Source organism: Paroedura picta, chromosome 5 (assembly GCF_049243985.1).
Source record: "Paroedura picta isolate Pp20150507F chromosome 5, Ppicta_v3.0, whole genome shotgun sequence".
Classification (NCBI taxonomy): domain Eukaryota; kingdom Metazoa; phylum Chordata; class Lepidosauria; order Squamata; family Gekkonidae; genus Paroedura; species Paroedura picta.
The window spans coordinates 122,982,188-122,998,298 of NC_135373.1; the positions used below are offsets into that span (position 1 = coordinate 122,982,188).

Sequence of the window (16,111 nt, forward strand, 5' to 3'; positions counted from 1 at the left end):
CAAGCTGGGTACTCATTTTACCGACCTCGGAAGGATGGAAGGCTGAGTCAACCTTGAGCCGGCTGCTGGGATCGAACTCCCAGCCTCATGGGCAAAGCTTTCAGACGGCTGCCTTACCACTCTGCGCCACAAGAGGCTCTTACGCCACAGGGGAGAGTACTGTATAAATGAAATAAATAAAATAACCAGTACACCACAATGGCTGTCAGCCAGCAGGGTGAAAAAAAGAGTTGGGTTTTATACCCTGCTTTCGCTACCTGAAGGAGTCTCAACGCGGCTTACAACTGCCTTCCCTTCCTCTCCCCATCACACTCACCCTGTGATGAATGTGTGGCTGAGTTAGCTCTGGCCCAAGGTCACCTGTCTGGCTGCATGTAGAGAAATGGGGAATCAAACGTGGCTTTCCCAATTAGAGGCTGCCAAACTCTAAACAAGCTGGCAGCATGCTGGCAGGAGCTCGTGGGAATTGTAGTCCATGGACAGCTGGAGAGCCACACTCCCTGGCACTACACCAAGACTGGGGAACGCCTGTGGTATCCCCTTCACCAGACTGCATTCTTAACTTTCCTGCACCATGGCAGGTTGCACCATGTTCAAATAACCACTCGAAACAAACATAGTACATTCTTTTGGAACCTAAGGCTTAAAAGAGCCATCAAGCTAGCTCAACAAAGCCTTAATTGCAAGACCTCTGAGCAAAACACGGTCAAAACAACTCGTTCCCTTCGCATTTATGCAGAGGTGGCTGCGACATTGGACGTTATCCACCTCGCGAGGATCCAATTCTCTCTCCTCAAGCAGCGACCTTAATTTCCCATGAAGGATTACATTTGTATTAATATTGCAAAGCAGCCACCGTTTAGCCAAAAACTCCCTCCTTGAGTTTGTTATCGATTTCCTCCAGCAATTTTATAAACCACCCCCCTCCCTCCCAACCCGCTAAGAAGCTGGGCGTTTGTCCCATTTGAAAGCGCGCTTAGGCTGGAACAATGACATCCTCGTTTGTAGAACTGGGCTCAGAATGCCAGGCGGGGGCAAACTGAAGCAATAATTGGGCTTGATTAATAGCTGAGACCGTCAGATTGAAGTGGCAATTAGCCCCATCTGAGCCAAGGAGAGAGACTTCTGTCTTGAGCTTCGCCATGGCAGGCATTCCATCACAGACGAATGCCCTGCCATTCATCTAGTCCAGGGGTAGTCAAACTGCGGCCCTCCAGATGTCCATGGACTACAATTCCCATGACCCCCTGCCAGCATTCGCTGGCAGGGGCTCATGGGAATTGTAGTCCATGGACATCTGGAGGGCCGCAGTTTGCCTACCCCTGATCTAGTCCCTCCAGTACAAAATTCACCTATGAACTCTGCCACAGAACTGATCAGATATAGAATTATATCTGTATCAGATATAGAATTAGAAGAAAGGTAGGTTTTTACACCCTGCTTTTCTCTACTTTCAAGAGTCTTAAGGGGGCTTACGATCCTATCTTCTCTCTACAACGGGCACCTTGTTAGGCAGTGCCAAAAGAACTTTTAAGTGGCCCAAGGTCACCCAGCAAGCCTCATGTACCTCTAAGCGGTTTATAACCACCTTCCCTTCCTCTCCCCACAACAGACACCCTGCAAGATAGGCAGGGCTGAGAGAGCTCTGAGAGAACTGTGACTATTCTAAGGTCACTCAGCAGGCCTCACATGGCCTTCCACACTTATCTTCCCTTCCTTTCCCTACCACAGGTACCTACAGAGGAAGGTGGGGATGAGAGACCTCAGAGAACTGACTGGCCCAAGATCCCCCCTTTATGTGCAGAAAGAGTAGGTTTTTATACCCCACTTTTCTCCATCCTGCATCTCAAAGGTGGGACTGAGAGTCCTGAGAGAACTGTGCCTGACCCAGTGTCACCCAGCCAGCTTCATGCAGGAGTGGAGAATCAAATCCAACTCTCAAGGTAGGCTAGGATGAGACTGGGATTTCAAATCTCAGTTTAGTCACACTGGGTGACCTTAGGGGAGTCCCTGGCAGCCTAGCCTACCCTGAAGGGTTGTTGGGAAGGTAAAATAGAATCTTGCATTCCGAGCAGATCCTCAGTTTTCTCTGACAAGTCGAAACCAATAATTACCAGCGTATTGCTTGACTCATATTTTGGGACTTTTATGTTATGTGGATTGTTGTTTCATGGGATCAATTTCTGTACTTCCTTAAATTAAGGGAGTTTCTTTTGGCAAAGAATGTAGCCTTTTAATTAAGGTTAAGTTTCACATGAGTGACCATATTAAAAAATATTTTGATTTTCTACTAGCCTCAAACTAGTAGTTTTTCTCGTATTTTTCAACCACCTGGAGTTTGGCAGCTCTAGCCACAAATTAGGAAGAATGGCTCGTCTCGTGGGCACTCACCGACAGTTTTGAACTTTTTCATGTCACACCATTTCCAAAACTTCTACAATGTAAATGTAGGATCTGGCACCCTGTAGGGTCTCTGGCTTTTGCAGAGATCTCACAGAAGGAAATCAATAAGCTCGGAACTTCTGGGTGGACTGTACTGGGTTAACTGTAAAAATAAATAAATTATCATTTGCCCTGGAAGTATAGCAGCTTTATGCAGCATCCTGGATCCTCTCACATGTCCCAGCTAAGTGAAAATGCTGTTTAAACAAATTACAAAGGTGATCTGATTCTAGTGGTAGGGAGAGAAAGAAATGTTGCTTGCAAAAATAGAAGCACAACTTACACAACATTTTCAGGTAGGGACATTTCACTTATTGCAAACAGGTTAATATCAAAGAGGATAACTTGCTACAGCGCCAAGTCTAGGTCATAGAGAGAAGAGAGGCCTGATATAAGCTGGGGGGGGGGGGACAGAAGGCAAGCAACAGCCAAGAGGCTCAACATCTAACCAAAGAGAGGGTAGCATCACCTGTCAAGTGTACTCAAATGAGACAGAATTCTCTTAACCCTTTCCCTCCCACCTCCTCTGGCATGCAGAGTTACCATGCCCCACAGACTGTCCCTACTATTGTTTGTCTCTACCGGATAATCTTGCAGCATTCTTTTATTCTATAGATAAGAAATACTGGTAGGTGCTGCTGCTGCCTTGTATTCTTCTAGCACATCCCCATCCCCACGAAAAACACCAGGCTCTTCCATGTAGGACTTTATTGTATTATGATTTACAAACATTCAGGGAGTCTTGGCCTGAAAATATTTCTTCGCAGAATGTCAGGGCAACCATTTTTTTCTTTCTAGAAAGGAAGTGATGTCTACCGCTTGCCGGAATGGCTCCTCTTCTTCACCTACAAACGCAAACACAGTATTAAGAAAAGCTGGAAGAATTGTTGAAGGCTTTCATGGCCAGAGTCAACTGGCTGCTGTCAGTTTTCCAGGCTGTGCAGTCTGACAGCATTAGTCCCTGACGTTTCGCCAGTAACTGGCTGATGTGACCAGATGTAGGATTGGGCAAGATGGGAATCTTTCCATGCCAAAGTTTGGCACATTTTGGCATGGAAAGATTCCCATCTTACCGTGTCCTACCTCTGAAGGTGCCAGCCACAGTGACAGGCGAAACGCCAGGGGCTAAAACTACCAGACCAAGAGCAGTGGCTTCTAATCTGGCCAGCTGGGTTTGATTCCCCGCTCCCCCACAGGCAGGCAGCTGAGTGACCTTGGGCTCGTCACAGCCTAGATAGTGCTGTTGTGGTCTCTCATCCTGAAAACCTCACAGGGTCGCCATAGGTCAGCCGAAACGTGACCACAACAGCAAAATAAGTAATCTCTTGGTCTGGAAGACACTGAATGGTTGAGATGTCACATGTTGCGGGGGGAGAACTAAAGACAGACTTTCTAAAAATTCAACAGAAGCTACCTTGGGGGTTGGTCAACTGAGCATCACGTAGCATTGCTTTAAACAACTGTTATTACAGGACCATTTCAGCTCAGACCCCTCCCCCCAAAGCTTGCTGGCTGCTAATCAGCTACTTGCTAGTCTAGAACAGGGGTAGTCAAACTGCGGCCTTCCAGATGCCCATGGACTACAATTCCCATGAGCCCCTACCAGTGAATGCAGGGGCTCATGGGAATTGTAGTCCATGGACATCTGGTCTAGAAGGTGCTATAATCTACTGCTTTATAAGAATTCAACATGTCTGCCTGAAGAAAGGGTACCGTAACTCACCCATGGTCATACAACAAGCACTGGTGTATTCAGCTCTACCCACACTGATTCTCTTGGCCAGTAACACATGCAATGCAGTGCAGAAACAAAATCTATATAATTCCAGACATTCTTGAGCGCCTGTTCTTAAGGACAGGCTTTCTCAACCAGGGTTTCATGAAGCCTCAAGATTTGTTGAGGGGCCTGGAAGGGTTTCCCGAATGGGTGGGGGTTAATTAATTTAATTATATCATTTTTAATGTGTTAAATATCAAGTGATTGGCCTGTCCCCATCCCCCCCACGATGGGCTGGGAGGGGCCCTGGGTAGGCGTGTACACAGCTGTGCTTCCCAACCGCATTGTGCACAATCGTGCCCCTTTGGGGTTTGATTGAAGCCTGAAGAATGTTTCAGGGGTTTCTCAATGGTAAAAAAAAAAAACTGAGAAAGGCTGGTCTGGAGGACAAAAGACATCATCGGTCACCTTCGTGACTACATTTCCAACACTTGTCATCTGTTATCGTTACGCTACTTAACCTAATTCTCCGAGCATCTCGTTTACAGCATCAACGTTACCTGCAGGCTCTGACTGGCACCCAGCTCCCGATTTGTCCCTAGTGCCTAGTTGTGGGGGTGTTAAATTAAAGGAAAGAAAAAAGACACAGTACAAGCAGTGAAGCGTTAAGACATGCAGATCGAGGCACATTCGTCGCTGTGATTTTATCAAACATGCAAGGCGGAGCCAAAACACAAGGTGACTTACAAAAGCTCATTGGGCAGACTGGATTAAGAGCAATGCATGCCCCGACGGGCTTCCCCGTTTTTATTCAGAGTGAAGCGGACATTTGCTTCCTGCAGAGAGCATGATTCAAATGTCAGGCAGAGGCCCTGGCTCACTGGCAGAGCATCTGCCCGGTGTGCAGAAGGTCCCCAGTTCAATCTCCAGTGTCCTAGTTGAAGGAGGGGATGCCTGAGACCCTGAAGAGTCATGGGAAGGGGCTGTGGCCCAGTGGCAGAGCATCTGCTTGGCATGCGGAAGGTCCCAGGTTCAATCCCCGGGATCTCCAGTTAGAAGGACCAGGCAGAAGGTAATAAGTAAGACCTCTGCTTGAGACCCTGGCAAGCTGCTAACCAATCCTGATGGCCTGAGTCAGCATAAGGCAGCTTCATGGGAAGTTCCATTCATGAGAGGGGCCCTAGCTCAGTGGGGGAGCACCTGCTTGGCATGCAGAAGGTCCCAGGTTCAATCCCCGGCATCTCCAGTCAAAAGGATCAGGCAGGAGGTATTGTGAAAGACCTCTATCTGAGACCCAGGAGAGCTGCTGCCAGTCTGAGTCGGCAATACTGCCCTTGACCAAGCAATTCAGTACCGACCGATTCACTATGAGGCAGCATCATGCGTTCACAAGTAACCCACAGACTGAACGCTTTGAACGGGTCAGATAGCCAGCCCTTGGTTATTCCTCCCCCCCACATACACATATACCCCTAATCCTAGAATCAGAGTTGTAAGAGACCTCCATGGTTATCTAGTCCAACCCCCTGCACAATGCAGGAAATTCACAACTGCCCACCCGCAGCAACCCAAATTTCGTGCCCCAGTGAATCCCCCACCAAAAATCTCCAGAATCCAGCCTGGCCTGGAGGAAAGCCCGGCAGAAGCCTAGCGATAGCTCGGCTAATCATAGCCAAAACTCCTAATCCGCTCTCCCTGATGGTATCAGGGTCGGCTGGCACCTTCAGCACTTCCGGAGGGCCTCCAGAGCAGAGCTGTTCCACCAGGCCTGTGGCTGAGACCAGGAAAAAAACACCGAAACACCCTAACGGCTCTAATAAGTTAATGATTTAATTGAATTAATAATTCAATTGGGCAGGTTAAATTGTTATCGAATTATTAGCGTTACTTCATTGCATATACATGCCTGTTGTTACCCACCCTGAGCCAGCCAGGAAGGGCAGGCTATAAAAACTATTATTATATTGCTTTCTGGGGAAAAGCACAGGTTCTACAATCCAAGGGTAGGGCAGGAAGCCAGTCCTCCGGTGCATCCAGTTGCATCTGCAGGCAGCATGGAATTCATGAGAGCCCTGCCCCACCCCCCTCCCCCAGCAGAAATCCCGCAAGGTACTCACAGAGCAGCTGCCCCGGAGATGATCTCAATCAACTCCTTGGTGATGACAGCTTGGCGGGTGCGGTTGAACGTCAGGGTCAGCTTGTCAATCATCTCGGCTGGGGAAAGAGGGGGGACACATTCAGGAGGTAGGTGGCCAAGGGGATCCGCAGCCAATCGGCTCGCTCAGTCACGGGAAGTGGACAGCGGCTTCCCTTTGCATTCCCCCCCCCCTCCTTTGCTCGCTGGCAACAGGCGTTATTTGGGCTGCCACAGAGCCAAAGCAGTGAAAACCACATGTGTGAACGCGTTATGGCCACACAGGATGAGGCGTCTGCTGCCCACGGCGCCCTTTCCCCCTTGACCGCGCCCACTTCTCCAACATTCCACCAAAGAATCTCTCGCTTTCAATAGAAGCAGAAGACTTCAGCAAGAGATTCACCCAAGGAAGGCTGGCGCTGAATCCTAACAAAGGTTTTGTCAGACTCACTGTCAAAACGTCTACGTTATCCGCACGAGGAATGAGTCGGAGTTATAAATGTTATGGAAACTGTTAGGAAATATCGTGTCTATGACTACTTTGTGCTCTGTATGCCTCTCAGTACGATGCAAAAGAGAAAAACACATATTGGGGAGCAAAGTGGTAAGGGAATACTTAAAACAAAATTATGACACCAGATGTGATTTTCAAGTTGCCACCATAAAGACAACTGCCATAAAAATACATCCTCAAAAACAGGGGTAGTCACTGCGGCCCTCCAGATGTTCGTGGACTACAATTCCCATGAGCCCCTGCCAGCAAATGCTGGCAGGGGCTTATGGGAATGAGCCCTGTCATGGGAATGAGTCCACGGACATCTGGAGGGCCGCAGTTTAACTACTCCTGCTCGAAAAGTTCATTCCTCATTATAGCGAAGTTGCCTTAGAGTCAATGGCATAGTCAGGGCCTTTTTTCAGTCCTGGCCCCTACCTGGTGGAATGAGCTCCCAGAAGAGCTGCAGGCCCTAGTGGAGCTTTCTGAGTTCCGCTGGCCTGCAAGATGGAGCTCTTCTGCAGGCATTTGGTTGAGGCCGGGTGGTGATCCGGGGGTTATCTGACTGGGTCTCCCCCCTGGGCTAGGTGCTAGACCCTGTCCAGAACCACAGGGCAATCTCCTCCCCTGGATCACATCATGAGGAATACTGATGGTGTCTTATACTGGATGCCAGAACAAATGAAACGTTGGCGAGGAGCTATATATTTTAAACACCATTACTTTTGGCTTTGTATTTTTGGGATGTTATGATGTTTTTAGGGTGTTTTATGCATGTGTTTTAACATTTTTTATTGAATGTAAACTGCCATGAGCCAGCTATGCTGGGAATAATTCAACATGTGAAGAACCGTCAGCCATAGCTATGCTGGGAGTGGCTGCATAAAAGTTAGATAGGGGAGGGGGAGAGAGAGACAGAGACACAGAGACACAGAGAGACAGGCAGGCAGGCAGAGAGAGAGAGAGAGAGAGATAGGCAGATAGGGTAAAATTTTGAATAACCTCTTTCGGAATAGCCATCTCCATATCTACAAGTGACAAGGGATTCAACAATAACTTTTGCACCAAGTACAACTATATAGGCTAGATATCAGGAAAAAAAATTTCACAGTCAGAGTAGTTCAGCAGTGGAATAGGCTGCCTAAGGAGGTGGTGAGCTCCCCCTCACTGGCAGTCTTCAAGCAAAGGTTGGATACACACTTTTCTTGGATGCTTTAGGATGCTTTGGGCTGATCCTGCGTTGAGCAGGGGGTTGGACTAGATGGCCTGTCTGGCCCCTTCCAACTCTTTGATTCTATGAATCTGATCTTGATGGGGCTACTTCTGAGCCTCTACAAAGTGGTCCCGGTGCCCTGAGAGTGACACAGTGGCTCCTTACAAGCATTTTTGCTGGCGTTGTCCATGGCAGTCATCCTCGCGCTCTGCTCGCTGGTGGTGGACTCCTTCAAGGAGTAGTAGATGATGTTGGCCAGCGTGAACTCCTGGTAGTTCTGCAGGACGCTTGCATCGATATCGTCGTAGATGTTGATGCTATCTGCGGGAGCAAGCGGGGAGACCGAATGAGAAGGGAGCTGGCTTCAGTTGGGGCGGGGCAGAAACCCACCTTAGACACGGTTCATGGGAATTGTAGTCCATGGACACCTGGAGGACCACAGGTTGACTACCCCTGGCCTAGGGCTATCGCTTTCTCCTCTCCCTATACAGTTTCTCTACTAAGACTATTTGATTCTTTTAAGTAGCCAGGTGCTTCATCCTGGCCCCAGGGAAGCCTGACTGGCCTTGACCAGGGCCAGGGGCTTTTCAGTCCTGGCCCCAACCTGGTGGAATGAGCTGCGGGCCCTACTGGAGCTTCCGGCATCCCGCAGGACCTGCAAAACGGAGATCTTCCACCAGGTCTATAGTTGAGGCCGGTACGGCCAGGGAGAACTGCATGCCCCCCCTTCGAGGAGAGCATTATTAGTGGTGGTTGCAAGTTACATCTGCACCCTCCTACCTCCCATTCCTCTATGAGATGTTTACTTGGGGACTGAGAATAGCAAGGGTTTTGTTTTTCCACCATATCTTCTTCCTATCGGTTTTTGACTAATGAACTGTTATTTTTATGTCTGGGTTTTTATTCAGATATATGTGTAACCCACCACAAGCCGTCCGGGAATGGCGGGTAACAAATCAAATAAATAATCATAACAATCTTGCATATTCTCTCTTGCATATTCAAACTCTGTCAACCGTCAGAACAACCGTCAGGGGCACCTTTAAGACTGACCAAATATTATTCTGGGTAGAAGCTTTCATGCACAAGCAAACTTCTTCAGAATCAGGAGGGCAGCCTTTCACAAAATGTCTGAAGAAGCATGTCCTTTCAACTGGAAATGCCAGGGATTGAACCTGAGCTCTTGTGTATGCCAAGCAGAAGCTCTCCCACTGAGCCACAGCTCCTCCCAATCTCATAGCTCTCTTGTTTCAAGAAATGGCACACAATGATAGCTCTGGACTTACCGGCACCTGAAACTGTCTCGAGAGAATAGATCGGCTTCTCGTCTGTCTTGTAAGAGATAACAGACCTGTGGGAAAAGGAATGCCATTTTGAAATACTGTGCTGGCTCAGAATAAAAGTTCGAAATCACTTCTGAGATCCTGCACACACAAGGGAAGGAGGAGACAGGCAATCGAAGATGCTTAGAAAAGAAACCCATTTTCAGTTTAACTTTGCTGGTGTCGTAGAAAAGAGCAAGAGCTCAGCAGCAACTTAACAAAATTTGTGGCAGGGCTGGAGCTTTGATGCATCACGGTTCACTTCTTCAGAGGTCTGTGACTCACGGAGACTATTACAATATTTGTGGTTTTTTAGCTTAGTATTCTGGGGTTTTGGACCAGCAGAAGAGAAGAATTGGGTTTTTTAGACCCTGCTTTTCACTGCCCAAAGGAGTCCCAAAGCGGCTTACAAACACCCATCCCTTTCCTCACAAAAAACACCTTGTAAGGTAGGTGGGACTGACAATAACTGCTCTAAGAGATCAGCCCTAAGAGAGCTGTGACTAGCCCAAGGCCACCTGGCTGGCTGCCTGTGGAGGAGTGAGGAATCAAAATCAAGAGCCAGCTTGGTGTGGCAGGTAAAATCGGACGCTTCTAATGTGGAGAGCCGAGTCCGATTCCCCACTCCTTTGCGTGCAGCCAGCTGGGCGACTTTGGGCCAGATCTATTGAGTTTTTCATTTAACGCATGGGATTAATATTGTACATTGCCTTGAGTTCCATAAGAAAGAAAGATGGTTAATACGGCATTTCAACAAAGAAATAAACTTTGTGGGCTCGTTTAAGGGAAGATGCAAATGTGGCTCAAAGGCCTGCCCCTCCCCTCTCCCCAAACACCTGTCCTCATACCGGACCCCTTGTCTCCTGTTAGGCAACGGTCCCAGCTGCCTCTGGGACTGCCCAGGCTCGGCTGCCAATTAAGTTCTACCCACTTTCCTTGCAGGCCATCCCAGAGGCTGCTGACCCCCCCCCCATTTCAAAATAGCACTTTTCGCTTCTCTTGCCTGAACCGATTGTAGATGACCGATCCCTCATCGAATTCATAGCCGGAGTTCAGCAGCTCCAAGGCAATGATGGAGGCGTCTCCGAAAGTGGGGGGCTTCCGTCCGACTTCCTTGAAGCTGAGCAAGAAGTTGCTGCTGTGGGTCCTAGGATGGAAAACAGCAATCGAATAAAGGAAACCGTGGGGCTCAGCAATCACATGTAATGTGCTTCAATAAAGTTGGTCAACCGCACTAAGTATACGGCAGTCTTTCATTTTTTTAAAATAGAATCACAGAATCATAGAGTTGGAAGGGGCCATACCGGCCATCTAGTCCAACCCCCTGGTCAACGCAGGATCAGCCCTAAGCATCCTAAAGCATCCAAGAAAAGTGTGTATCCAACCTTTGCTTGAAGACTGCCAGTGAGGGGGAGCTCACCACCTCCTTAGGCAGCCTATTCCACTGCTGAACTACTCTGACTGTGAACAGTTTTTCCCTGATATCAAGCCTATATTGTTGTACTTGAAGTTTAAACCCATTACTGCGTGTCCTCTCCTCTGCAGCCAACGGGAACAGCATCCTGCCCTCCTCCAAGTGACAACTTTTCAAATACTTAAAGAGGGCTATCATATCCCCTCTCAACCTCCTTTTCTCCAGGCTGAACATTCCCAAGTCCCTCAACCTATCTTCATAGGGCTTGGTCCTATGTGTATATTGATCCAATAAACATATAAAAGTAAAGAAAGAGAAAAAAGAGAAAAACTAAGGCAATAGTATGATCATCTAATCCACATATTTTAAGAAAAAGTCCCAGCATTCATGACATTCTTCAGGTGGTCTTCTGTCCACCGGTTGGTTTGCTTGGTAAAAAGTCTGAGAAAGGCTGCATTAACCGCAAATAAGGAAACATTCTGGGTTTTGCCCAGAGGCTGCTATCACCACGTTACCTTTGAAGCAGACCTCGGAGCTTGTCTCCCACTCCGATCACCATAACTTCCTTGCCTGCGTTCGTCAGGGTCGAGATTTGGCTCTTGATGTTTTTAGCCACTGAAGTGTGGATCGCGCCACAAAGCCCACGGTCAGAGGACACCCCGATGAGAAGGTGCTTCTTCTTGTCTTCAGCTGCCTTGATCTCAGCCTTCTCATAGAGAGCTGAGAAAGGAAATGGGGGGAGGGGGAATAACTTCAACCAAAAATGATGGCTAGAAACTAATGAAAGGCCTCTGGGAAACATAGTCGTTCCGGTTCCAATAAGACCCATTTAAGAGGGTGGGATGGGTCTTTGGATCGGTGGACTTAGAAGAAGGGTTTTATACCCTGCTTTTCATGACCTGAAGGAGTCTCAAAGCAGCTTACAACTGCCTTCCCTTAATGGTCAAACTGTGGCTCTTCAGAAGTCCCTAGAGTACAATTACCATGAACCCCTGTCAGATGCTGGCCTTATACTTCCAAATTGCTTCAGTGCATCTGCGTACTAGACCAGGGGTAGTCAACCTGTGGTCCTCCACAAGTTGCTTGCAGGGGCTCATGGGAATTGTAGTCCATGAACATCTGGAGGACCACAGGTTGACTACCCCTGTACTGGACTGCTTCTTGGCGATACTGTTGATTCCTGATATGGGACCGTCATCAACAGTTATGTGAGTGTGCTTATGTTGTTTGTTCCATGATTCTTTGCTTTGCATGGGACTGCCATTTTTGTATAACTGATTATGTGGCATTCACGGTTCTGAATCTATTGCACCTTTACCATACCTGAATTTGTACTCTCAGGGCCGTTTTTGGGTTGCAGCCTCCTAAAAGAGCTGGTTTTTATACCCTACATATCACTGCCTGAAGGAGTCTCAAAGCAGCTTACTTCTCTTCCTCTCCCCATATCAGATACCCCGTGAGGTACATGGGACTGAAAGAACTCTAAGAGAACAGCTCTGTGAGTACAGCACTAACAGGACTGTGACTAGCCCACGGTCCCCCAGCTGGCTGCATGTGGAGGAGCAGGGAATCAAATTTGGCTTTCCAGATTAAAAGCCACTGTTCTTAACCAGCACACCACACTGAAAGATGGGACCCACCATCCCTTTTGCTGACTTCTTGACCAGCAAGCATGGGATTCTGAAAGATCCGTGCGACAACTGCCGCTTCCAAAAAAGAGATTTCTCCTTACCCAGGGCCCCCACGCCATAAACCCGAGCCGGCTTTAACTCTCGCTCCGCCCTGGAATATTTTGCCGCAGCCACCATCTTCATGGACTTGGTGATTTTCTGGATGTTCTTGATGGACTTTAACCGCCGGGTGACTGCACAGATTAGAAAAAGCATCAAGTGAGGCAAGCCTGACACATACAGCGTACTCTCATAGGCCCTATGACATAGGGAGCAGTGCTGAGAAATAATCCCCAGTAAATAAATCAGATGAGTGCAGGATTGTCCTCCAGAACAGTGGTAGTCAACCTGTGGTCCTCCAGATGACCATGGACTACAATTCCCATGAGCCCCTGCCAGCATTTGCTGGCAGGGGCTCATGGGAATTGCAGTCCATGGATATCTGGAGGACCACAGGTTGACTACCCCTGCTCCAGAAGGCTTTAAAATGGAAGTTAAAAGCAGTCTACCTCCCCGCACAGGAGCTCTCTCAGTTGCAGAGAAATGGAAGTTGGGACATAAGACCATAAGGGAGCGACCGACTACTGAACCCAGCCCATGCCACTCTCCCCAAAAAAGGCCATTTAAAAAAGGAGAAATACTTACTGTCTTTCAAAGTTGCCATGTTCCTAACTTGGACCCTGAAAAAACAAACATGCTATTACACACCACAGCTGTTAAGAGTGTTGCTTCTTCACTACAGCAACAAATACCAAAGAGCTCAGCCATGAAAAGCAGTATAGCTCTTTTAATTAATTGGTTAATTAATGGTCCAGCTGCAGGACATGACTGCCCTTCCAAATGGCAGGGGCTCATGGTAATTGTGTCCCATGGACCTCTGGAGAACCACAGTTTGGTTCTCCCCTCACCCACTGATCCCAAATCTTTCACAAATAAGAACATGCCCAAGGAAGAAGTAAAGATGTGTTATCACACATTCCGATGGGAAGAAATATCCCAGAATGCACCAGAAAGGGCCACTGTCCTGCCTGTAAGGTTTTTCATGAGTACTGGGATGGAGTATTGGCTTTCCACATCAAATTTTCTTCACATTATCAATTTCCCTCCTCTCTAAAATGTGCCATTCAGTAGTTACATTAATTAGAGGGTCACAAAGCCTCTGGAAGCGGATCATGGGCCTGTCTTTTTTGCAGGCGCTGACCTGCCCTTCCCATTGCTCTCTTTTGTACCTTGAAAACCAAGATCTGGCCAAGGAAACAGTCTCTTCCATTTCGTATGTCAGTTGCTCTGTTTTCTTCACTTCACATGAGTGTTAATTAAGTAAAACACGTCCTAATGGATACTAGAGCAATTTTCTTAGAGGGGAATGAGAAGGTGTAGTGGAGGAGGAGAGAGTGGTCAAAAGATGGAACGTCAGTCACCGCATGCAAAGGCTGCGCAAGTTGGGTTGCCACTTGCTTGGACATTTTAGAAGAAGAAGAGTTGGTTCTTATATGCCGCTTTTCCCTACCCGAAGGAGGCTCAAAGCGGCTTACAGTCGCCTTCCCTTTCCTCTCCCCACAACAGACACCCTGTGGGGTGGGTGAGGCTGAGAGAGCGCTGATATCACTGCCCAGTCAGAACAGTTTTATCAGTGCCGTGGCGAGCCCAAGGTCACCCAGCTGCTTGCAGGTGGGGGAGCGCAGAATCGAACCCGGCATGCCAGATTAGAAGTCCGCACTCGTAACCACTTCACCAAACTGGCTCTCAGTTAGTGGGGGCTGTTGTGTCCTTTGTTGGTTTCTCAAAAACATCTGGTTGGTCACTACAGAAAATGGAATGCTGAGCTGGATGGGTAGTTTGCCTAAGACAGCCAAAAACCTTGGGGGCCCCTGAATGGGTCACCATTCATTTATTTTTATTTATTATTAGCTACACTTATAGTCCGCCTTCCTCCTTGGTGGGACTCAAGGTGGATTACATAAAAGCCCCGATTTTTAAAACCAAGCACTTCCAGATGGCAGAAAAAAAAGAGAAAAAACTTTCTACCCCATCCCCAACAGGTTCAACTGATGATATAGCAAAGCCTGCGCGGAGCACAATACTCTTAAACAACTGGGGCTCAGCCAAAGACCTGGTGGAAGAGCTCCATTTTACAGGCCCTGTGGAACTTTGACAGCTCCATCAGCCCCCTCAGTTTACCATACCAAGTTAATCTGGACTTGCGGGCCACCATATCAAAATAGCTGGGAACTACCGCATGAGATGAAGCATTACACGACCATAACAAAGTTTGAGTCTATTGGCAGCTTTAAGACCAACAAGGTTGTATTCAATGTATAGGCTTTCGTGGTCATGCAAAGTTCCTCGGATGTTGTGTCTATCAAGGTCAGCAATCCTTACTCGGACAAGAAATAACTTTTCAGGCAAAGGTCTTTCATACCACGTCCTCATGGTACATTTTACTGGAGTTGCTGGGACTGAACCTGGAAACTTCTGTGTGCCAAGCAGACACTCTACCGCTGGGCCAGGTGCTCAAGAGGAGGTCTTTCCCATCACCCGCTGCCTGGTTATTTTTAACTAGAGATGCTGGGGATTGAACCTGGGACATTCTGCATGCCAAGCAGATGGTCCACTAGTGCCACGGCTCTCCAGGGTGTCAGGCAAAGGTATTTCCCATCTGATCCCTTTAACTGCAGAGGCTGGGGACTGAACTTCGACATGCCAAACAAGAGTTCTTCTACTGAGCCGCAATCCCTCAGGTCAAGGACCTTTACATCAAGGGCTGCATGACCTCATGAATCAGAAATGCTAGAGACTGTATTCAGGAACACACGAAGCTGCCTTCTTCTCAATCTCCATCACTCCATCACATGCAGACTACTCGGACCAGCAGGGGCTCTCCGGGGCCTCCAGGCTGAGGTCTTCCCCATCACCTCCCGCCTGGTCTTTTTGACTGGAGACGGAACCTGGGGCCTTCTGCATGTCAAGCACAGCCTCTCCCATTGAGCTGGGGCACCAAGCCAGTGGGCCCACCCCAGCCCCGGTGCAAAGGGCCTCCCTCGCTGCAGGGACAGACAGACAGAGGCCATGCACGGGCGCCTCTGCCCACGTACAGAGTGCTTTCTTGCCCCCGGCCTCGTACCATTGCGGCTGCAAGAGCAGGGCGCCGCCGGCCCCCGCTGCTCCTCGGGACAGCATGGCGAGTCTCGGCGCGGGGCGGCTCCGCTCCCTCCTTCCCTCTTCGGCTGCTTCACGAGCTGCCCGCCCGGTCTCGGCCGCTGAAGGTCAGAGCCGCCGCACCGCGCATGCGCCGCAGCTGCCCTCCGGCCGACTCGCGCTCCGGGCCCGAGAGGAAGAGCGGGGACAGCTTCCGGGTTCAAAGGTCAACCCCAAGCCGTCCCGTCGAATTTGAGTCCAGTATCTCTCTCCAAAATGGTTTCTGTCACTCTTGAGTAGAAACAGATTTAACGACAATTATTGTCTCGGCTCTAAGGTTTGCCGACATCGAAAAGTAGGGCGGGCGCCATAGAGTTGCCTGGCTAGGGCGGCTCGATATCGTGGTGGCTGTCCTATTGGCCCAAAGCAAAAAAAAAAAAAAGAGGGGTGTCATAGAGGTGCGGGATAGATAGGTGGCGCTGCATAAAAGGTATGCCCGTAGTTAGCGCTGGATCTATAGAGTCGGCGGGCTAGAGCAGCCCCACGCAGTTGTGCCAGAGACATTTGC

The 16,111-nt window shown here is 48.7% G+C and overlaps 1 protein-coding gene across 3 annotated transcripts; it reads right to left on the reverse strand.

Annotated features, from left to right (window-relative positions):
• Positions 1–3,135: 3,135 nt before the first annotated feature.
• Positions 3,136–15,734, reverse strand: ATP5F1C (ATP synthase F1 subunit gamma). Of its 3 annotated transcripts, XM_077340300.1 has the most exons (10): positions 15,530–15,733; positions 13,051–13,085; positions 12,468–12,599; positions 11,251–11,455; positions 10,325–10,468; positions 9,286–9,350; positions 8,165–8,320; positions 6,277–6,373; positions 4,720–4,764; positions 3,136–3,287 (listed from the first exon to the last, which is right to left on the reverse strand). In XM_077340300.1, exons 1-9 carry the CDS (start codon positions 15,583–15,585, stop codon positions 4,758–4,760), a joined length of 897 nt encoding a protein of 298 aa, XP_077196415.1. In that variant the 5' UTR covers positions 15,586–15,733; the 3' UTR covers positions 3,136–3,287; positions 4,720–4,757. The 3 variants fall into 3 exon arrangements, with proteins under 3 accessions (XP_077196415.1, XP_077196416.1, XP_077196417.1); XM_077340301.1 differs by lacking the exon at positions 4,720–4,764; XM_077340302.1 differs by lacking the exons at positions 3,136–3,287; positions 4,720–4,764 and having other exon boundaries at positions 6,273–6,373; positions 15,530–15,734.
• Positions 15,735–16,111: the final 377 nt, after the last annotated feature.